General features: G+C 48.7%; 1 protein-coding gene across 2 annotated transcripts; it reads right to left on the bottom strand.

Moving 5' to 3' along the window:
* LOC136587614 (uncharacterized) lies at positions 1 to 22,611 on the bottom strand. Of its 2 annotated transcripts, none has more exons than XM_066586309.1 (8): positions 22,500 to 22,611; positions 20,099 to 20,342; positions 17,159 to 17,237; positions 15,598 to 15,691; positions 11,465 to 11,650; positions 11,254 to 11,391; positions 10,978 to 11,170; positions 1 to 495 (listed from the first exon to the last, which is right to left on the bottom strand). In XM_066586309.1, exons 1-8 carry the CDS (start codon positions 22,596 to 22,598, stop codon positions 197 to 199), a joined length of 1,332 nt encoding a protein of 443 aa, XP_066442406.1. In that variant the 5' UTR covers positions 22,599 to 22,611; the 3' UTR covers positions 1 to 196. The 2 variants fall into 2 exon arrangements, with proteins under 2 accessions (XP_066442406.1, XP_066442407.1); XM_066586310.1 differs by lacking the exon at positions 22,500 to 22,611 and adding an exon at positions 21,993 to 22,064.
* Positions 22,612 to 22,842: the final 231 nt, after the last annotated feature.

Here is a 22,842-nt window from a genome sequence, read left to right as displayed (position 1 = left end):
TGAGTTAGTAGTTTAATTTTATTGACGATTTACACTCTTATTCCTGAGTAGTTGTCGTAGGGGCCCCAGTACACTGCTTTGCCCGGGGGCCCATGATGCTGTTAACACAGAACTGGGTATGGGTATACACATTCCTTTATTATACGTTCATGTGCCTAAAAGCCATGATGTGCCAGGAGTAGAAATCAAATACTGCTCACCCCCTGGGTGCCTCCGGCTGGGTTGCCCCAGTTTTGTATTTTTGCAGCACCCATTTGAGTTTCTCTAGTGCCTTCAATGTGTCCTCTGTAGAGATGTCACGATGCCAGACGAGTCGCACGGTCCGAGGGGAGAAGGCCAGTGCTTTCACTGCTACGCCGGACCGCTGGCCATCCGCACACAGCTGATCGCACAGTTCCTGACCCGACAGCGGCTCTGTGATTGTAAGCAGCACCATATTACTGTCCACTACAGAGGGGTCTGTGGTGCAGAGGGGGCAGGCCAGCTCTTGCACCGCTGCAAGGAAATGGGGAAGTGGGTGAGTAAAAGGCTATTGGTGTCAGGTCAACTACGATAATATAAAATCTGCAGACTTAACTTGGCTGCTTTCTTCCAGAAACAGTAGCGCAGTTGTCTCCAGGTTGCACTGGGGTACCGTAGCTCTACTCTGCCCGCTACAACGCCCGACAACCTATGGCCAGTTGTGGAACCGCTTCCAGGAGAAAGCAGCCATGTTTCACCATTTCTTTAACTGGGTAATTCAGTCCAGTTTGGTTTTCAATCCACCCCAATCAATGTTCCTTAGGCCGCATGCACATGGGCAGCACGCAGTGGAATCCGACCCTGTGCCCAGGCGGCATCCGCGCATACAGATTTTTTTTTTTCTCCTGCGGAACCCGCGGCCTGTCCACAATGTCAATTGCAGATGGGCTGCGGGTCGTCCGTTCGGAATCTACTGGAAAATCAGGAAAATGGAGCATGCTGTGAGTTTTTATCCATAACGGTGAACAGCAATTGTTTTTCGCTTGTATGCTTGAAGGATCATTGTTGCGCAGCATGTGCATTCACCATTAGTGCAGATTTTCCATGCACGACCCGCACTGTCAATAGCCCATTGACTTGTATTGGGCCCTCACACCGGCGGTTTTTCGTAACGGCTGAAAAAAAAAATCACAATATGTTCTCTTTTGGTGCTTATTACGCACACATACACGCTGAGATAGTGCATGGGGATTGGCAGCAAATATGCATGTCATTGGTGCTGCTGGGCTAGATCAGTCTCCTTCTCCCTCTTGCACCTGTCATAATTGTCTTGGCTACCCTGCTGTGTTACTGTAGAGCACAGGTGTCAAACACAAGGCCCGCTGCCTTCTGTGGCCCGCCGGCTGTGCAGTAAGTTCCCTCACCTCCGTGCTGCTATCAGTAAGCGATCTTCTATCGGCTTGTACTGTCTAGTGCAGACAGTAATGGAGGAGTGCCGATAGCAGACTGACAACGGCCGCGGAGGAGGGAAGAAGACTGCAGGGAACATGAGAGCGACGCTGAGGAGGAGCAGCTGCAGGGTGAGAGCCTGCTAAGCGCTGATCTCCCCTCACTGGCCCTTCCTCTGTTCATGGCTGCAGGCCTGGGAGACATCAGGGGCCCAAGAAGGACTGAGAGCAGCCAGTATACCTGCCAGTGGATGCAGGTGTGTATAAAAATGCAGAAGTGTCCTTGTGTGTGTATATAAATAATGTGTGTGTGTGTGCGTAATAGTGTGCGTCTGTTATATGTGTGCGTGATAGCGTGCGTCTGTGCTAATGTGTGCGTGATAGCGTGCGTCTGTGTTATATGTGTGTGTGATAGCGTGCGTCTGTCATGTGTGTGTGATAGCGTGCGTCTGTCATGTGTGCGTGATAGCGTGCGTCTGTCATATGTGTGCGCGATAGCGTGCGTCTGTCATATGTGTGCGCGATAGCGTGCGTCTGTCATATGTGTGCGCGATAGCGTGCGTCTGTCATATGTGTGCGCGATAGCGTGCGTCTGTGTCATGTGTGTGATAGCATGCATCTGTCATGTGTGTGCGCGATAGCGTGCGTCTGCTATATGTGTGCGCGATAGCGTGCGTCTATGCTATATGTGTGCGTGATAGCGTGCGTCTATGCTATATGTGTGCGCGATAGCGTGTGTCTGTGTCATATGTGTGCGCGATAGCATGCGTCTGTCATATGTGTGTGCGATAGCGTGCGTCTGTGTCATGTGTGCGCGATAGCGTGCGTCTGTGTCATGTGTGCGCGATAGCGTGCGTCTGTGCCATATGTGTGCGCGCTAGCGTGCGTCTGTGCCATATGTGTGCGCGCTAGCGTGCGTCTGTCATATGTGTGCGCGCTAGCGTGCGTCTGTCATATGTGTGCGCGATAGCGTGCCTCTGTGTCATATGTGTGCGCGATAGCGTGCGTCTCATGTGTGCGCGATAGCGTGTGTCTGTCGTGTGCGCGATAGCGTGCGTCTGTGTCATGTGTGCGCGATAGCGTGCGTCTGTGTCATGTGTGCGCGATAGCGTGCGTCTGTGTCATGTGTGCGCGATAGCGTGCGTCTGTGTCATGTGTGCGCGATAGCGTGCGTCTGTGTCATGCGTGCGCGATAGCGTGCGTCTGTGTCATGCGTGCGCGATAGCGTGCGTCTGTGTCATGCGTGCGCGATAGCGTGCGTCTGTGTCATGCGTGCGCGATAGCGTGCGTCTGTGTCATGTGTGCGCGATAGCGTGCGTCTGTGTCATGTGTGCGCGATAGCGTGCGTCTGTGTCATGTGTGCGCGATAGCGTGCGTCTGTGTTATATGTGTGCGCGATAGCGTGCGTCTGTGTTATATGTGTGCGCGATAGCGTGCGTCTGTGTTATATGTGTGCGTGATAGCGTGCGTCTGTGTTATATGTGTGCGTGATAGCGTGCGTCTGTGTTATATGTGTGCGTGATAGCGTGCGTCTGTGTTATATGTGTGCGTGATAGCGTGCGTCTGTGTTATATGTGTGCGTGATAGCGTGCGTCTGTCATGTGTGCGCGCTAGCCTGCGTCTGTCATATGTGCGCGATAGCGTGCGTCTGTGTCATATGTGTGCGCGATAGCGTGCGTCTCATGTGTGCGCGATAGCGTGTGTCTGTCATGTGTGCGCGATAGCGTGCGTCTGTGTTATGTGTGCGTGATAGCGTGCGTCTGTGTTATATGTGTGCGTGATAGCGTGCGTCTGTGTTATATGTGTGCGTGATAGCGTGCGTCTGTGTTATATGTGTGCGTGATAGCGTGCGTCTGTCATATGTGTGCGCGATAGCGTGCGTCTGTGTCATATGTGTGCGCGATAGCGTGCGTCTCATGTGTGCGCGATAGCGTGTGTCTGTCATGTGTGCGCGATAGCGTGCGTCTGTGTCATGTGTGCGCGATAGCGTGCGTCTGTGTCATGTGTGCGCGATAGCGTGCGTCTGCGTCATGTGTGCGCGATAGCGTGCGTCTGCGTCATGTGTGCGCGATAGCGTGCGTCTGTGTCATGTGTGCGCGATAGCGTGCGTCTGTGTCATGTGTGCGCGATAGCGTGCGTCTGTGTCATGTGTGCGCGATAGCGTGCGTCTGTGTTATATGTGTGCGCGATAGCGTGCGTCTGTTATATGTGTGCGCGATAGCGTGCGTCTGTGTTATATGTGTGCGCGATAGCGTGCGTCTGTGCTATATGTGTGCGCGATAGCGTGCGTCTGTGCTATATGTGTGCGTGATAGCGTGCGTCTGTGTTATATGTGTGCGTGATAGCGTGCGTCTGTGTTATATGTGTGCGTGATAGCGTGCGTCTGTGTTATATGTGTGCGTGATAGCGTGCGTCTGTGTTATATGTGTGCGTGATAGCGTGCGTCTGTGTTATATGTGTGCGTGATAGCGTGCGTCTGTCATATGTGTGCGCGCTAGCGTGCGTCTGTCATATGTGTGCGCGATAGCGTGCGTCTGTGTCATATGTGTGCGCGATAGCGTGCGTCTCATGTGTGCGCGATAGCGTGTGTCTGTCATGTGTGCGCGATAGCGTGCGTCTGTGTCATGTGTGCGCGATAGCGTGCGTCTGTGTCATGTGTGCGCGATAGCGTGCGTCTGTGTCATGTGTGCGCGATAGCGTGCGTCTGTGTCATGTGTGCGCGATAGCGTGCGTCTGTGTCATGTGTGCGCGATAGCGTGCGTCTGTGTCATGTGTGCGCGATAGCGTGCGTCTGTGTTATATGTGTGCGCGATAGCGTGCGTCTGTGTTATATGTGTGCGCGATAGCGTGCGTCTGTGTTATATGTGTGCGCGATAGCGTGCGTCTGTGCTATATGTGTGCGCGATAGCGTGCGTCTGTGCTATATGTGTGCGCGATAGCGTGCGTCTGTGCTATATGTGTGCGCGATAGCGTGCGTCTGTGCTATATGTGTGCGTGATAGCGTGCGTCTGTGTTATATGTGTGCGTGATAGCGTGCGTCTGTGTTATATGTCTGCGTGATAGCGTGCGTCTGTGTTTATATATATATGTATAATAGTGTGCGCCACTGTCCACTATGGGGGACCTTATTACCAATCAGGCCACTATGGGGTTCAGTTTTACTTTACTGTCTTACAATTAGAATCGGCCCTTTGAAGGCAGCCATAAGGCTGATGTGGCCCTCTGTGAAAATGAGTTTGACACCCCTGCCCTAGAGGTTCTGCTTCTTCCCTCACAAGGAGATAAAAAGCCATTTGTCCTGGCTGCTCTCCAGTGAACAGAGGCTCATTATGTAGAGACCTGGCCGTGTGTCTGCCAGCACTTATTAGATGGAGGTACACATGGCTATATGTTCATCACCAGGCGGCACCATAAAGAAGAGAAGAGCAGCCCTCCAGGGAATAAAATCACTTAAGTATCTGTATTCTGCCCATGAAACACAAACAACGTTTCGCCCCTACTTCCAAGGTCTTTGTCAAGTTCTAAATAGCGTATACAGACATACAACCTTAAATAGTACCAATAACCACACCTCCACCAATCGCAGGACAATACATCATAAACCCATTAAAATAGATCACATGGGGTGATGCAGTGTCTGCAACGTAGGTGAGCGATGCATAATTAATTACATCAGTGCTTTCATGTCATACACTGTGCTGCAAACCTGCTAGTATCCCTGCCGATGATGTCGCATGTTAATGACGTCAGCATCTCCATACAACGAGATCTCATTAAAGATCTCGCGATATCACGAATGTAGTGTAAAACGTAGCATACACGGCGAAGTCCCGTTGCGTACCGACTGCGCATGCGCGACATTTCACTGCAACCCTGTTAGTATCTCACCGATGATGTCGCCTGCTATGACGTCGGTATCCCCATACAGCGAGATCCCCATACAACGAGATCCCATTAAAGATCTCGCGATACCACGAATGTAATGCGAAACATAACATACAGGGCGAAGTCCCGCTGCGTCTCGACTGCGCATGCGCGAAAATTCGCTGTTCCCGTGCGATACATTACGCCTCCATAGCGAAAACATCATACGTGCACATCAGCAGCATAACAGATGCAAAGCTGATATGCCCATATGATGTACCTTCAACGCTATATCCTATCGCAGCTACTGCGCATGTGCAAGAATTCATAGATCTCGCATGACTCGTTACCCTGCCATAACGTAGAACGCGCACATCTACGTCAACAGCGTCACTAATATACGGCTAGCGGATCCAAATGTTCGCATCCCAACAGTTAAATAGGGCACTCTGCATTGCCACAACTATATGTTAAGTATATCAATACAAACCCAACATAGAGACCTAATAATCAGCCCTGCAGCCCTTACCTATCAGTATATTATACACCAGCATACCAGTGAATGGACCCTCAGAAAATGGGGGGCCATGTTTAACTCAGCCCATAGCTTCATGCATAAGGCACCAATGGATCTCGCCATGATTTACTTACTGGCGGTGCTATTCGTCCTCTATATTAGTGATACTGGAGTCGCGATTAGCCTTTTTTTGGGCAAAACACTCAGGAGCTAGTTTTATGGGTTTTGGTTAGAGATGAGCGAACGTACTCGGTAAGGGCGATTTCGCAATCGAGCACCGCGATTTTCGAGTACTTCACTACTCGGGTGAAAAGTACTCGTGTGCGCCGGGGGGCGGGGAGAGGCGTGGCGGCGTGGGGGGTTAGCAGCGGGGAACAGGGGGGAGCCCTCTCTCCCCCCCCCCCCCCCCCACTGCAACCCCCCGCGCCGCCACGGTGACCCCCGAATTTTTTCGCCTGATTACGGAAGTACTCGAAAATCGCAGTATTCAGGCGGAAAAGGGGCGTGGCCGAGCACGTTCGCTCATCTCTAGTTTTGGTGGATAATCTATCCTGCTTTAAATCGAAACGTTGTTTGTGTTTCATGGGCAGAATAAAGATACTTAAAGGGGTTGTCCCGCGCCGAAACGGGTTTGTTTTTTTTTCAACAGCCCCCCTGTTCGGCGTGAGACAAACCCGATGCAGGGGTTAAAAAAAAAAAACGGACAGTGCTTACCTGAATCCCCGCACTCCGGTGACTTCTTACTTACCTTGTGAAGATGGATGCCGGGATCTTCTCCCTCGGTGGACCGCAGGTCTTCTGTGCGGTCCATTGCCGATTCCAGCCTCCTGATTGGCTGGAATCGGCACGTGACGGGGCGGAGCTACGAGGAGCCGCTCTCCGGCACGAGCGGCCCCATTCAGAAAAGAAGACCGGACTGCGCAAGCGCGTCTAATCGGGCGATTAGACGCTGAAAATTAGACGGCACCATGGAGACGAGGACACTAGCAACGGAACAGGTAAGTGAATAACTTCTGTATGGCTCATAATTAATGCACAATGTACATTACAAAGTGCATTAATATGGCCATACAGAAGTGTATACGCCCACTTGCTTTCGCGGGACAACCCCTTTAAGTGATTTTATTCCCTGGAGTGCTGCTCTTCTCTTCTTCGTGGGATTGACATACTCTTGGTCCGGGATCCAGGATCGTGTTGAGCGTGCACCATCTATGTATTGTTATCCTTCCTTACAGAATAAGGTGAAGCGTGTGCTGTGATACATTGACTATTTGTGATTACCAGGTGGCACCATAATATGGAAGTGCCACCTCATGCCCAGATTATTACTATGCAAATTGAATTTGTTCATTTTTTAGAATCTCTCTATATTTTTTATTACTTTGGGACAAATACTTTAAAGTCAAATTTTCATTAGTGCCATGTCCACCCCAGGGTACCTGATGTAAGTCCATTGCAGAAACTATGCGGCCACTTTCCCTTTATACCTGAATGGAGAGGGCCATGGGCAGCCACTTCACCATTACACTCTATGGAGAATGTACCTATTCTCTCCATAGACAAGGGGCGCAGAGGTGGGACCCACCCCATCATTTCTGTGATGTAAGGACCTCATTCCTTTAATTTGTGACTCAATAGTACCTGCAGTAGTGATTAGCAAATCTTAAGATTTACATATGTGTACATTCTGCTCTCAATGAGCCATTCTGTAACATTTACTAAGTTATGAAACATCTGAGCAGCGTAGTAGGAAATAGCCCTAAAAGGATGAATCAGAACGGCTTGACGTAGTTTCGTACCAGCATTGTTCAGACATGTATTGGTTTTGTTTAGGTAAAGGGCGCGCCGAGGAACTCCAGTCTGAAGGTATGAGTTGACTTTGAATAAGGCTATTGGCTGCCGCAGGTAGGCATTGTGGGTACTGCAACATTGGCTTGTACCCTCCTGGCTGTTGTGAAGCCACAACTCCCACCGAGCCCAGAAAGTACTATGCCCCTATCGGTAGTGGTGCATTATGTCTACACCGAAAGCTAGGGGTAGGGTCAGGGCTTAGCTGGAGGTAACGCCCCGTTCACGCCCCTAGCTGCCAATTGGCTGAATTGGAGTCCGGCAGGGAAAACAGTGACAGCAGAGCAAGGAGTACAGTGTGGCGGGAGTGGACATGGGAGGCCGTCGTGCGGATCGATAGCAGGCCGCCGGGTAGCACAGTGACAGCGGAGCCGGAAGCACACTGTGGAGGCTGGTGGGGAGACTCACAGCGTGCCCGTGAGCAGAGACAAAAAAGGGCTTGGGGGGAGCGGAGATGGGAGGGTGCCGGGGACTGTGACAGAGGGCCAGGGAGCGCAGATGGGAGGCAGTCAGGGAGATTGAGAGATAAACCCGAGCTGGGACGCCGGTGCGGGGGCGAGTCACAGCAGGACTATCAGCACAGCCACGCAGATGCCAGGGCTAGCAGAGACACTGATGTGGTGTCGGGAGTGGTTCGGGAGCGCAGATGGCCCACTCACACCAGCGGGGTCGGCAGAGGAGATGGGAGGTGAGACACTCACACGAGCGGGATCCTAGCCAGGGGAGATGGGACCTGAGACACTCACAGTAAAAAAGGGGAAATGCAAGTGGAGATGGGACACTGTCAAGAGTAGGGATAGGAGACCAGCGGGTAAAGTGACAGCCTGCATCAGCCAATCACCACCTGTATGCGTCACCTGCCTGGCCCCTCTATCTCAACCCGGCTAACCTATGTCTCCACCGTTACCGCCCCTGTCCTAGCATGCTAAGTTTGTTTTACGAAGCCTAGGTAGCAGACCTGTGGATGATCAGTGGAAGACAATGAGAAGTTAATGCAGAGCTGTATCTATTGTTAAAACTATCTATTACCCTGACAATCTGTGCCCCCTTCATCCAAATGGCATATTTAACCCCTTAAGGACCAGGCTGTTTTGGACCTTAAGGACCAGACACTTCTTAGGTATTTTACCCATGTGGTGGCTTTACTTCCCTATTTTTTTGCCTTCAGCTACCAAAATGATTTTCGCTGCGGTTTTTTTCTGTCACACATAGGGCGATTTTTTTTTTTTTGATTTTTTTTTTTTTTTTTTATATTTTTAATTACTTCTTTCTCGCTTTTTTTTTTTTACTTTTATTGGAGGTAAAAAAAGGATTTTTCTAAACATTCATAGGGTTTTTTTTATTAGCATATTTATGCTAAAATAAAGAACAGGAACGGGTTCCTCGTTTTATTTAGGACGTCTTGATATACAATATGTATGGTTTTAGATCACAGGGCGCATACGGCGGCGGTCTGAGTTGGCGTTGGCTTTGATTGAAGAAATAAAACAAGAGAAAGAGGGGAAAGCAGGTAGGTTTAGTATTGTTAACTCTGCCATTCCGTTGACCCACAGATGGGTCCTGCATTCTTCATGCCTAAGGCCTCATGTCCACGGGCTAAATATGATTTAAGATCCGCAGCGGATCACCCGCATGCGGATCCGCATCCCATAGGGATGCATTGACCACCCGCGGATGGTCAATAAAAGTGATTGTAAAAAAAAAATGGAGCATGAAAAAATCTGGACATGCTCCATTTTCGTGCGGGTCTCCCGCGGGGACGGCTCCCGCAGGCTTCTATTGGAGCCTATGGAAGCCGTCCGGATCCGCGGGAGACCAAAATCAGCCTATACTCACCTGCTCCGGATCTTCCCTTCTTCGCGGCTTCATCTTCTCTCCGTCGCGGCCGGATCTTATTTCTTCGGGCCGGCGCATGCGCGCGGCACGCAACCGACGTGCCGTGCACATCCGCCGGGCCGAAGAAAGAAGATCCGGCAGCGACGGAGAGAAGATGAAGCCGCGACGAAGGGAAGATCCGGAGCGTGCGAGAGGTGAGTTAATTCTTATTTTCAGCGCTCATGTCCGCGGGGCAGGAGGGACCCGCTACGGATTCTACATGGAGAATCCGTAGCGGGCCTGATTTTCCCCGTGGACATGAGGCCTAAGAGAACAAGTCTTGGAACTCTGTGGAGGACTCAAATTCTATCCATGGCTGCCATACTGACAGAAAGTTATCTGCTTCCCTCGCATTTTCCGCACACAATTCCCCCACACTTTCTTTATGTATATATTTTTACTTTATTCTGTAATTATTTTTTTTTACTTCTTCCTGTAACCATTTTTTTTTAACCATCTATGTCCCGCAAGACCTCTGGGGGTCATTCACATAGTCTTTTTTTTTAAAATTTTTATTACATATTTTTTCACCATAGCTGGGGCATCCATAGGAGCCCCAATTACAGGGAAAAACATTCCCCTGTATTGACTATAGTCACTGAACTCTGCTGTAACAGGGCTCCCGGCGATCACGCGACCACCGGCCACATAGTGGCAGAAACACTTCCACTTTCACTTCTTAGTGCAGAGCGCTCATTGAGCACTGTGTACCCAGGAGAACACACAAATGGTTAAAAACCACTTCTCCCTTCTCCTTCAGGCTCTGGGCTGTGACTAACACCTGACAACCCGACCTGCTCCTGCTTGATTGCAGCAGCAGAGGCTGTAATCCCGAATCGTATTTCTGCTATCGGGCGGGATTAAAGCCCAGGACCAAACGCCATAAACTTACAGCGCTTGGTCCTTAAGTGGTTAATGTGCAACCATAGACTTATGAAGAGGGGCATGTAGGGGTATGGAGCATCTGGTCTCGAGTCTGAATCGGTCTCCTGGCCGGGTTTGACAAAAGTCTATGAACTTCAGGTACTAAGTAAGGAATTGGAGATCGTGGATGTTCAGGGCTTGGCCAAGTCTGACTCCTAATATCCCCTCTCCAAGCTTCAATTAACAAACGATCAGATCTCATTTTAGTACTTCTAGTGGGACCCTCTGTAAGTTCACTGATACCACCTACGTGAAAAAGGCTTCCTTAGATGAATCGCTTGCTTGTTATTGAGAGGTGATGACTTTCTGCACTTTGTAGCAAATGTTGGATTACATCAATGCATTTCCAGTGGAGTTTCTATATATTTTAAACTAACTGCTTGTTAGAGTAGATAACTAGCTGCTATTTTCCTCTTGTGTCAGCCAGTTATGGTCCTGACCTGATCTAAGAAGCTATCGGTCAGAGAGTCACCAAGGCTTCATAGACTTGTAGAGGCTCTGCGTACTCCTCCCCTTGAGACGATGCTTGCCCCCTCTTACCTTTGGCAAATATCTTGGCATTCTGATGATCTAACTTCACATTGTCTTTGGCGTGTTTCAGTGCTACTAGTCCAGCGGCAGCGAGTACACCAGCCTGACGCATCCCTCCTCCAAGCAGCTTCCTTGCCCGGCGCGCCTCAGCGATAAACTCTGCTTTGCCCCCAATTAACGCACCCACTGGTGCCCCAAGTCCCTGTAACCAAAACACAGGCGTTCCATATAGACAGAGTCCATGGAATTACTCTCAGGATTATACTTTTCCTAAGCAATGCCTACTTTTGAAAGACACAGTGACACGGAGTCACAGAATCGGACAATCTCTGCTGGCTCCGCCCCCAGTGCCTCCGCAGCATTGAATAGTCGTGCCCCATCTAGGTGGATCTTCAGGCCGTAGCGATCGGCGACGTTCCGCACCTGGATAGGATGAAGACAGTTAGCTTCACTGGAATAGTATTACACATAGTACAGCCAGGTAAACGCCACGCACCTCCTTCATATAGGACAGGGGTAACACTCGGCCCCCCATGCGGTTGTGACTGTTCTCCAAGCAAATGAGACACGTCTGAGCAAAGTGCACATCTGGGTAGCTATGCTGGATTTTGCTCTCCAAGTCTTTCAGATCCAGACGACCGTCTTTCAGGGTCTGTACAGCGCGAGGAAACACTCCGGCAACCTGCGACAAGGCAAATGTAATACGTGGCTAACTACATGGCGACCTGCCGACAGCCCATAGAGATACATTGAGCAGCAGCGCACGTTCATCACTACAGCTCCATCCATCCGCGGACACCCCCATCGATTAGACACTCATCCCGTATCCACAGGACAGGGGCCAAGTCGTTTTGGTAGGGCAGCAGATCTTTCCGGCGTGGACGTACCATCAGTTGGCTTCACACAGAGATCCACGGTCATCTAGGACTGTTCTACACACCATTTTTATATAAGTGATGCACCAAATGTAATAGGAGAGGCAAAAAAACCTGCATTTCTGGCATTGTGGATTTTTTATCACTGTGTGTGATAAATAATGTGATATTTTTGGACTCTTGCAGATGCAGCGATACAAAATACGTTATTTTTTAAAAATTGTTTTCATCTTTTACATAAAAGCAGGGAAAAGATTTAACTTCTAAATATTTTTCTAATATTTATTTTTACTAAAATTCTACTTACTTTTTTTATTTATTTTTTTTAAATCCCCATGGGGGGGTCTTGAGCTTAAAGGGGTTGTCCCGCGCCGAAACGGGTTGTTTTTTTTTTCAATAGCCCCCCCGTTCGGCGCGAGACAAACCCGATGCAGGGGTTAAAAAAAAACCCGGGTAGTGCTTACCTGAATCCCCGCGCTCCGGTGACTTCTTACTTACCTTGTGAAGATGGCCGCCGGGATCTTCACCCTCGGTGGACCGCAGGTCTTCTGTGCGGTCCATTGCCGATTCCAGCCTCCTGATTGGCTGGAATCGGCACGTGACGGGGCGGAGCTACGAAGAGCCGCTCTCCGGCACGAGCGGCCCCATTCAGAAAAGAAGAAGACCGGACTGCACAAGCGCGTCTAATCGGGCGATTAGACGCTGAAAATTAGACGGCACCATGGAGACGAGGACGCCAGCAACGGAACAGGTAAGTGAATAACTTCTGTATGGCTCATAATTAATGCACAATGTACATTACAAAGTGCATTAATATGGCCATACAGAAGTGTATAGACCCACTTGCTTTCGCGGGACAACCCCTTTAAACCTGTTTAATCACTGGAACAGTATACTGCAGTGCTTAAGTATTGCAGTATATTGTGCCTATATGGACAGCCTATTAAGCCCTACTAATAGACTGAAATCCATGGCAGCCTTCAACCTCCTCCAGCCAGCTGCTTGGACACCAGCATGGACTGCGTCATTTAAAGAGACCCTGTCACCTACTTTTAGCCCTATGGGATAAATGTATGTGAGCGGCTGAATCTGGGGATGTGTTATACATCTGCTATCAATGCTGGAAGCCGCTGCTCAGTACATTCAGTGGCACACTAAGTAGTCTGCTCATAATAAAATTAGAATGGGTGGGCTTCTGAGCAGCTTTGCTCAAGGCACTGAGCGGTGGCTTCCAGCGCTAACATCGGGGGGACATCGAGGGAGGTAAGTAGAACACTTACATCCCCGGACTCAGTAAGCCAAATAGTTTCAGCTCATAATGTAGGGCTAAAATGTCAGCTGTCATAAACATCTGATAGCTGCTGGGTATGAAGCAAGCTCTTTTCCAGAGCCAGCTCTTACAACTCATGATGGATATATCCACCACAGGTTAAGGGGTTAAACGCACAGCATGTCAAGGTCGGGCGTGGATCTTCACTGCAGATTTTAACCTTTGCAAAGCAAAGATGAAATCTGTGGCGATTCTTCAGCACTTCAGCATCTTAAACCCTTAAGGACTAAGTGCTGTAAATATGGGGTGCTTGGTCCTAGGCATTAATCCAAGCCAATAGTAGAAGTCCAGCGCAGCCTCTGCTTCCGCAATTAAGCAGGAGCAGTTTGGGTCCTCAGCTGTCAGATACAGCGAAGGACCCAGAGAATCAGTTTTGAACCACTTCTGCCTTCTCCTTCCCAGGCTACATAGGGCTGAATGTACTAAAAAGTGAAAGCGGAAGTGTTTGTTCCACTATGCGACGCGGAGATCAAGTGACCACTTGGTCCCCTCTGTCACAGCAGAGCTGCAGGGTCCTAGCAGACTCTGATCAGCTCTGTTAGTGACTATTGTCACTACAGGGGGAGGTTTTCCTTTGTAACTGGGGCTTCTATGGATGCCCCAGCTACAGAGGAAAAGTATGAAATAAAAAAAAAAAGATAATGCCAATGGCCCGTTGAGGTCTTATATGACATCATGTGGGAGATAGATGATCAAAAAAGTTACAAAAATACATTTAAAAAAATTACAGTAGAAAATAAAAATATATACCGTATATACTCAAGTATTAGCTGAGCTATACTCGAGTATATACTAGGTAAAGAAAAAATGCAATACTCACCTTCCAGCCGGCGTCTGTGTCCCAGGCGCGATGGTCTCCCTGGCGGTGCAGCAAGCTGCTTGAGAATTCTCCCCGCTGTCATCTCTCTGCTCGGCTTTGAATTCCCCCGCCGTCTTTATCGAGCGCCGGCTGTGATTGGCTGGCGCTCGATCCAATCACAGCGCTTACCTACACAGCGCTGATGGCGGGGGAATTTAAAGCTGAGCAGGAAGATGACAGCGTGGAGAATTCTCAAGTAGCTTGCCGCACAGCCGGGGATACCATCGTGCCGGGGACACAGACGCAGGCTGGGAGGTGAGTATTGTGGGTTTTTAGTTGTTTTTTTAACCTCACTTGAGTATAAGCCGAGGGGGGCTTTTTCAGCATTAAAAAATGTGCTGAAAAACTAGGCTTATACTCGAGTATATACGGTACATAAAAAAGAAAATGACCCAAAGCCGACGCCGACCAAAACAGTCTCCATATGCGCCCTGTAATCCAAAACAATATATTATATAGCAAGACATCTGAGTCAAAATGAGGAACCCGTTCCCATACTTTACAAATATACTAATTCTATACATATAAACAACTATAAATAAAAAGTAAAAAACGTTTACTTTTAGGTCACGGAGAAAAAACCAAAACACAACAAAAGTAATTGTGGTATCTGAAGAAAAACAAAATAAGGCAATTCGACCACCACATGGGTAAAATCCCCAAAAATGTATCATTTCATACAAAATTTGCTGCTGCGAAAAATCAGCAGGGGGCCCACTTAAAGGGGAGCGTATCCTCAAAGGGCTTTTCTGAGTTCATGCAAATGAAGAGTAATCAATGTATAAAGAAAAGTTTTGCAACTTTCTAATATGCATTGTTTCGGGTTCACAGCATTTTCAGAATCTCCACTGGCCGTCAGTGAATGGGAACATTCTTGCTTCCAAGCGTCCAAACATTTCAAAACTGAGAATTTGCAGCAGTTGTATCCAATCAGACAAACCTCTGTAAGATAAATATCTCATGTCCTGATAGTTACAATGTATCAGCATAGACACAATGTAGCGGTCTCCAGTCTAGTATGTTGAGCTTTATCTAATGTAGAAACCACTGCAAATAAAAGAATCTTAGCTGTGAGAAGAATTGGGCTGCACAGGTTTTTACCTTCTGAGAAGGTCATTCACTGAAAGCAAGCAGAGATTTTGCAAAAAAAAAAAAGAATAAGATTTGAAGTGCATTACAAACTTGCTCAACTTTGTAACAATGGTTATATAAGGTTTGAGATTTATTTAGAATGGTATATGGGGTGTGTATACAGAGCCTATGTACCAAGGAAAGGATGAGGGGAGAGGAGGAGAGTGAGGTTGGCCCTCGGCACTAATATATATATATTATACATACACACAGCTTCTCTATAGAACCAAAAGGCACTAAGGAAATGAGCTTGAGAATATTAAACTATGTGCGAGGAGGGAGTGTTCCATCTGACATCAGTCTCTGCTGGATAAAGCTTGTAGAGTCATTACAAATAGTCTCTGCTGTTATAAGCAGCGGACACCAGGTGGCAGCACAACATACACTACCAAGTAGAAAGCTTGGCTGATCTCCATTTAGCCCAGGAGCCTTACCTGTGCTACGCTTCCTTGCTCGTAGAAGAGTATGTGAGATTCATCTCCAGCCAAGACCTCAGATCCTCTGTCCCGACAGTGAACCATGACTGCGGTGAGAGACGGACGTTAAACGTGGAATGTGTACTGCACCTTCATACAACCTATAACCTTCCTGCAATGCAGCCCTGCTACAAGCTATATGTTGATGTCACTGCCATAGACTGGCACTGTCATGCCCATGCTGCAGTAAAATGGACATGTGACTTACAATTACTATCAATGATCGCGTGCCACTGGGGTCTCTGTGATATGACAACTCCTTATACCGGAACGCTACAGAACGTACATTTACGTCCTGGAAGTTCAGGATTTGCACGGAAGGGAATCAGTGCTCTATCCCGCTCCATACAATGCGGGTGCTGGCTGTTTCTTACAGCTAAGACCCACCCGCAACTGCTCAGATATGCAGCGCCGCTCGTCGGAGCTGTTAACCCTTTAAATTCCCCAATCAATGCTCAGGGGTCACAATGAGATTGCGGAGGAGTGCCGTGTGGTTGCCATGGCACCCCGGGCTGCCATTGCAGATTGCATATCAGCTTGCGGTATAATGTTAGGCTATGGCATTACATCATACCGCAGGAGTGATCAACAATCAAGTGATTAAGAAAAAAGGTAATAAATGTTTTTGGGTTTTTTTTAAACTTTTTGCCATATTTATAATAAAAGAATACATAACAAAACCTAAATACATATTTAGTATCGCTGCGTCCATAAAAGTCTGATCTATCAAAGTGACACATTATTTACCCCGCATGGTGAATGTTGTCAGGGAAAAAAAAACTGAATTGTACTTTTTTATTCACCCTGTCTCTAAGACAAAATGTAAATAAAAAGCAATCAAAAAGTTATGTGTACCCCAAAATAGTACCAATAGAAACTACAGGACGTCCCGCAAAAAATGAGCCCTCGCACAACTGTGTCGACGGAAAAATAAAAAAAATATATGGCTGTCAGAAGATGGCGGCAGAAAATAATTTTTTAAAAATTCGAAAAAAATAAAATTAGCACAGCAAAAAAAACTACATATGTTTGGTATCGTAGGAACGGCGCTGACCCACAGAATAAAGTTATCAGGTCATTTTTGTTGCATTGTGTGCGCCGTAGACGCTCCTAAAGATCGCGGAATTTCATTTTTTTTCCCCGATTTCCCTCTACAAGCCCTCAGACATCTATCTCGATGGTTAAATAAAAGAGTTAGAATTTTTTTAAAATGGGGGAGGAAAAACGAAGAAAAAAGGACTGCGTCCTTAAGGGGTTAATAAAAAACTGTTTGAGCTTCTCAATATGTTCGAGATCTCTGCTTGCAGTTAATGACATGCTGAAAACATGGCTGATGTGTGCGCATGGCTGGTTATGAAGCAGCTCTGATAGGCTGCGAGGAGTGATTCCGTTCAGTGACAGCAAGCTGAGATTAAAACACAAAATAGATTAAACCGCTGCTGGGGGTGCTGATACTATTGTGCTAGAGCTTTATACAAAATGCTGGACGGTCACTTAGAAGACGGGCGACTTGCCTGAGATGAGGTTGCCCATGCTCCCGGTGGTCACAAAGAGAGCGCTTTCGGTTCCGAGGAGCTGCGCCGCGTATCGCTGAATCTCTGTGCGGATAGATACACATATGAATTAGCTCATTTACAATTTAGGGGCCGCTCCGCCCACAAAGGTCTTAACCCTTTCCAATCCACTGTCTGACCTCTGAAGACATTATGATTTGAGGCTGTACAGATCTGATGTTGGAAGACATCCGTCGGGGTTCTCTTACTGTATATTGCCAGCCTCTCTGTTGTCGGAGCCTATCCAACATGTCACCTCATGCAGTACTGGCTTTAGCCAGCAGATAGCGCTGTTGTATAACGGCAGAAAAAGAGTAAGCCCCCTAGGAAAACCAGGATACAAATTGGATTGGAAAGGGTTAAATGGGGGTACAATCAGCAAACCTCTAAAAAGAAACAAAATGGTTTAGGGGTTGACTTAACCTAAGGGGGCTTACTTACTGGAAGTATAGGAGACTCGTTCAAAATGCGATTGGCAATACTAGTAATGGAGGGCTACGCCAGGCCGAGCACCCTGCTGCAGTTGCATCGAAGCCCCTTCCTTGAGTGGTGCTGTAATGCGATTCCTAATAGGGCGCTTTCACTCGAGCAGAATATTTCTATAATACGCACTTAGGCTGATGAGATTTGTGCGCTGCGAGACGCACGAATATGAACACAAAATCACGGCATGTCCTATCTTTGGGCTTGCCTTTGCATATTGCCTGCAATAGGACGGGTGGCAGCATCGTGCTGTGTGCGAGGGGCATGCGAGTGCGATGCGATGTTTCCCATTGCAAACAGCGGGAAACACTCCGTGGCCCTCCGGCTCGACTGACAGCTACTTCCTTGAGGTGATGCGAGTCGTTTTTGATACAAACCGCCTCGCATCCACGGTGAAATCGCATGTTGGTGAGCACAATATTGGACCGTGATTATCGGCCCGATATCGCGCTCGCCCGTATGAAATGAGCCTCGAAGACGCAGAAAGTTCTACACCAAAATCTGCAATAACTTGTGGGCTAAAAGTAGGTTACCTGAAAGCGCTGCGGAATAAGTCGGCGCTATACAAATAACAAGATTTAGTCTTTTATTTTTAGGCGAGCCGTGGAATCTAGGGATGTAAGTATTATACTTACCTCCCCTGGTGTCTGCTTTGGAAGCCACCACTCATTGAGCCACGCTGCCAAGTAGTCCGCCCATTATAAAACTAGAACAGGTAGACTATTTAGCAGCGCCGCTCAACGCACTGAGTGGCAGCTTGCAGCGCTGGCAGCGGGGGAATGACTTGAAAGAACTAGTAATTATTAGGAAATGATAGTACCAGTGTTTCTGGTGGTGCAATGCGCCACACAGCTCTGCTACATGCATGTGACACACACAGCTCTGCTACATGCATGTGACACACACAGCTCTGCTACATACATTGTTCATCCCATACAACAGTGATCAGAAGCAGCACAGCATTGAAGATGAAGGACCTGTGATGAGGTCACCAACATGCTCCACCCCTGATCACATGACGGTGATGCTCATCCCGAGTGAATGACTTATATGCTCCACCCCTGATCACATGACAGTGACATCATCAAAGGCCCTTCATTGCCAGTGAGGAAGTTACATGCTCTGCCCCTTATCGCATGACAGTGACGTCATCACAGGTCCTGCATCCTTGTGCAGATTACGTGCGGACTATTTACCCCCGGCGGCCTCAGTTGTTATGGAGTACTAATGAACACCTAGGCGGAAAGCAGCCATGTGCGTACAGGACCTGTGATTATGTCACTATCATGTGATCAGGGGCGGAGTATGTAACTCCCTCACTGGGGTTGAAGGACCATTGATGATGTCACTGTCATGTGATCAGGGACAGATCACTCACAAACCCCCTAACTCACACACAGACAGGTCGTCGTTAGTATTTTCACTAGTAATTATTAGGAAATGATAGTACCAGTGTTTCTGGTGGTGCAATGCGTCACGCAGCTCTGCTACATGCACGTCACACACACACAGCTCTGGTACATGCACGTCACACAAAGCTCTGCTACGTTGCTTTCGCATATAAGCTGCATGTGCTTTATGAACTTCAGCTGGTGACATTGTAGCTTGTCACTCTATCATGTATCATGTAAGCTGCATTAGGTGCACAGCGGCGCTGAACCCACTGTGCAGACATGTTTTCACGACAGCGATGGTTAGTTCCAACACTAGAGAACGGTGGACAATTACATAAAGGCTGGACTGGTGATGGCAGCATTAGCACTGGAGATGACATGATGTCATGTTCAGGAGATGTGAAGATAGTGGGGAAGGACTATGCTTCAATGTTGTTGGTCAGTATGCACTGCCAGCTATGTATGTGTAAAGACCCTGTGATGACATCACTGTCATGTGATCAGGGGGCGGAGCTATGAGCCAATATGTGCATATTTGTGAGGGGTTATTTATTGGAGGTGCAGCAGTCTAACAACCAGGTACAAACTGGCAGACTAAGTAGTGCTGTATCCATAGCAACTGAGTGCGAAGGGATTTGTGGGGGATGTAGTCTGCCCATAATTCCTCATTCACTGCAGAAGGAGGATAAAGGACCTGTATTGACGTCAGCATCATGTGATCAGAGGGCGGAGCTAAAAGCCTGGTAACTGACATCACAGGTGCTGTCAGGCTCTGCATGTAACTCACACGTCACACACATACACATTGGACGGCTAAGTGGTCGTTAGCAGTTGGATAACCCTTACATCCCCGGAACGCAGCAGGGTACCTACTTTTAGCCCTTTAACTTAGTTTATAGGCCTAAAAACAGGTGACAGAGTCTCCTTAAAGGGTCGCTACGCTTTACCACTCGGACTCCCAGAGGTCGGACCACCACTAGTTGCTCGCGGTGGGGAGACCCCTTTAATACTGCAAGCAGCTGTACTCACCATTCACTGTGGGGTCTTCACCATAGACATCATCTCCAACCTCTGCCTCCGCCATGGCCCTCCTCATCTCTGCACAGGGCTTGGTGACGGTGTCACTGCGCAGGTCCACCACCTCCGCGCCCATCTCTACACCGCTTTGGGTCTGTGAGTACATTGAGCGGACACGGGAGCCTGGTGGGTGGCAAAAGGGGGGCGCTCTACATGCAGGACCCTTACAGCAATGAGTGCCGGCCGCTCCTCTCACCTGAAAGATACAGAAGTTATGCATGATTTTATGAAAGAGGTCCTGATAATCCAGAATGTCTGATAATCTGGTAGCCGGGATACGAGGAGGTTGGAACATGACTGTATTGTGGGGCTGAATGAGAAGGGATGTCCGCAGAATGATGCGCCAATCTTCAGTTATACTCATTCAGATTCAATTTTGGTTAATCGAATTTCAAGCAAAATGATGCGGCATCCAAAAATACCTAAAAAAGGAGTCAGACCGCGGCCGACCTCGCAATACGCAGGGAATAAAACCCAATCATTTCAACGGATTCGTTCACATTTCCATATTTTGCGCACGCATTTTAATTGCACAAAAAAGAAAACGCAGCATGTTCTGCTTTTCTGCGTATTTCACACCAAAGGTCCCCATAGAAGTCAATGGGGGGTGCGTAATACGCACGGAGATGCGCGATACGCTGCGGAATTCTGCTGGAAGATTACATCTGAGCGAATTAACACTAATTAGCCATTTCCATCGGTGCGTCTCTGTTTGCTCTACGCAAATTAACATTTCTTGTGGGCTCAAAAATATAGTAAAATATGCCGATGCAAACAGAAAAAACAATTCAACGATTCCGTTACACAAAGTGCGCACAAATACGCATCCGCTCCTGTGAGGGGCGCCTTACAGCACGGCAAGACATCCATATGAGTCTAATCACAAGCACTAGTCCTTAAAGGGGTTGTCCTGCGCCGAAACGGGGTTTTTTTTTTCAATAGCCCCCCCCGTTCGGCGCGAGACAAACCCGATGCAGGGGTTAAAAAAAAAACGGATAGTGCTTACCCGAATCCCCGCGCTCCGGTGACTTCTTACTTACCTGGTGAAGATGGCCGCCGGGATCTTCTCCCTCGGTGGACCGCAGGGCTTCTGTGCGGTCCATTGCCGATTCCAGCCTCCTGATTGGCTGGAATCGGCACGTGACGGGGCGGAGCTACACGGAGCCGCTCTCCGGCACGAGCGGCCCCATTCAGAAAAGAAGAAGACCGGACTGCGCAAGCGCGTCTAATCCGGCGATTAGACGCTGAAAATTAGACGGCACCATGGAGACGAGGACGCTAGCAACGGAACAGGTAAGTGAATAACTTCTGTATGGCTCATAATTAATGCACGATGTATATTACAAAGTGCATTAATATGGCCATACAGAAGTGTATACCCCAACTTTGTTTCGCGGGACAACCCCTTTAAGCCAGGTTCATCGGCAGGGGATCCCAGCTGTGAGCCCGCCGCGGCCCTGTGCCCAGCCGTGGGTACCTGCATACCGTACACAATGTAGTTGCCTATGGGCTGTGGGTATATCTGCGACCATACAGCACAATGGCCTCAATGTCGCGGATCGACACGGTAAAACAGAACACGCTGCTTTTTGCTTTCCACTTCCGGCTTACGCAATTCATGTGATCAGAGCAGCGTATCTCAATCCATGCCATTGATCCGTGTATTACCGCGGACGCTACGCTCGTGGATTCCAGCCTTAGGCCTCATGTCCACGGGTGGATTTGATTTGCGAAATCGGGGATTGGCACCCACGCGGAAGATTCGCAGTTCAAGCTTCCCATAGGAAGGCATGAGGCGTCCGCCCCTCCGTGCGCACAGATGGATTTGTTTTGCGTATTTCTTTACCGCGAATTCCACGCAGATGGGCTCCACTGATCTCTATGGAAGCGAGCGATCCGCAATTCAGTTGCGGATTTGTAGGCGGATCCCTCTCTGGTTGCTTGGAGACCAAACGGTTAGGAGGGGGGGGGAGGCACTTTGGACTTGTGTTTTGTTTTTTTTTTCCTCCGTGATCACCGGCAAGTATTTAAAAATCATTTCCGCACGGACTTGCAGGTCTTCCACGTGTGCCGCGGACATGAAGCCCTCATGCACACAGTCGGATCTGAAATGCGGAATCCGCGGCGGGCGCCGCACATAACCTGCTATAGAATGCGCTTTTTTTCTGCTCACGAGCGGAAATCAATGTTCTATTTTTGAGCGGCCCCCTGGTACGCGGGGTCACCGGCCGGGCGCCGGACTCCGACTCGGTCGTGTGAACCAGGCAGTGAAAACTGGTGACTTCTAAGGGCAGCTGTGAGGGGTAAACATTCCCACCCCCTCCCCCTGATACAAGTGCGGTATATACAGTACCCAGCCGCGGAAGCCCCCCGTCACTGCCGCCCGCACTCCCCACATACAACAAACGATGTGGAATTCGGACCCTACGCGGTGCATTAAGGGTAAACACATTGACTGCTCCTATCCCGGCATGCAGCGCGGCTGCTTCAACGGGTGAAGAGCTCGGAACTACATTACCCGTGATGCTCTGCGGACTATTGTCATAGGCGGCTGCAGGGGAAAGTGGAGAAGGCATGCTGGGAACTGTAGTTTAAGCTGTATAAGCTAAATCCATAATGCACGATTCTTGAATGGCAGTTCATCATCGGAACTCTCAGGTTGTAAGACGAGGAGTTGTTACTACCTACCTGTCAGG

The sequence above is a fragment of the Eleutherodactylus coqui genome, chromosome 13, assembly GCF_035609145.1.
Source record: "Eleutherodactylus coqui strain aEleCoq1 chromosome 13, aEleCoq1.hap1, whole genome shotgun sequence".
Lineage (NCBI taxonomy): Eukaryota > Metazoa > Chordata > Amphibia > Anura > Eleutherodactylidae > Eleutherodactylus > Eleutherodactylus coqui.
The sequence above is the reverse complement of the archived record's forward strand: the minus strand, read 5'-3'. Positions and strand labels throughout refer to the sequence as shown.

Coding starts and splice junctions, on each gene's coding strand:
- LOC136587614 (XM_066586309.1), bottom strand. CDS start 22,598: ATGTGTTTACCCTTAATGCACCGCGTAGGGTCCGAATTCCACATCGTT. Junction 15,692..17,158: donor GGGAGCATGGGCAACCTCAT/CTCAGGCAAGTC, acceptor TCCGTCTCTCAC/CGCAGTCATGGTTCACTGTC. Junction 11,171..11,253: donor TGTCACTGTGTCTTTCAAAA/GTAGGCATTGCT, acceptor TTTTGGTTACAG/GGACTTGGGGCACCAGTGGG.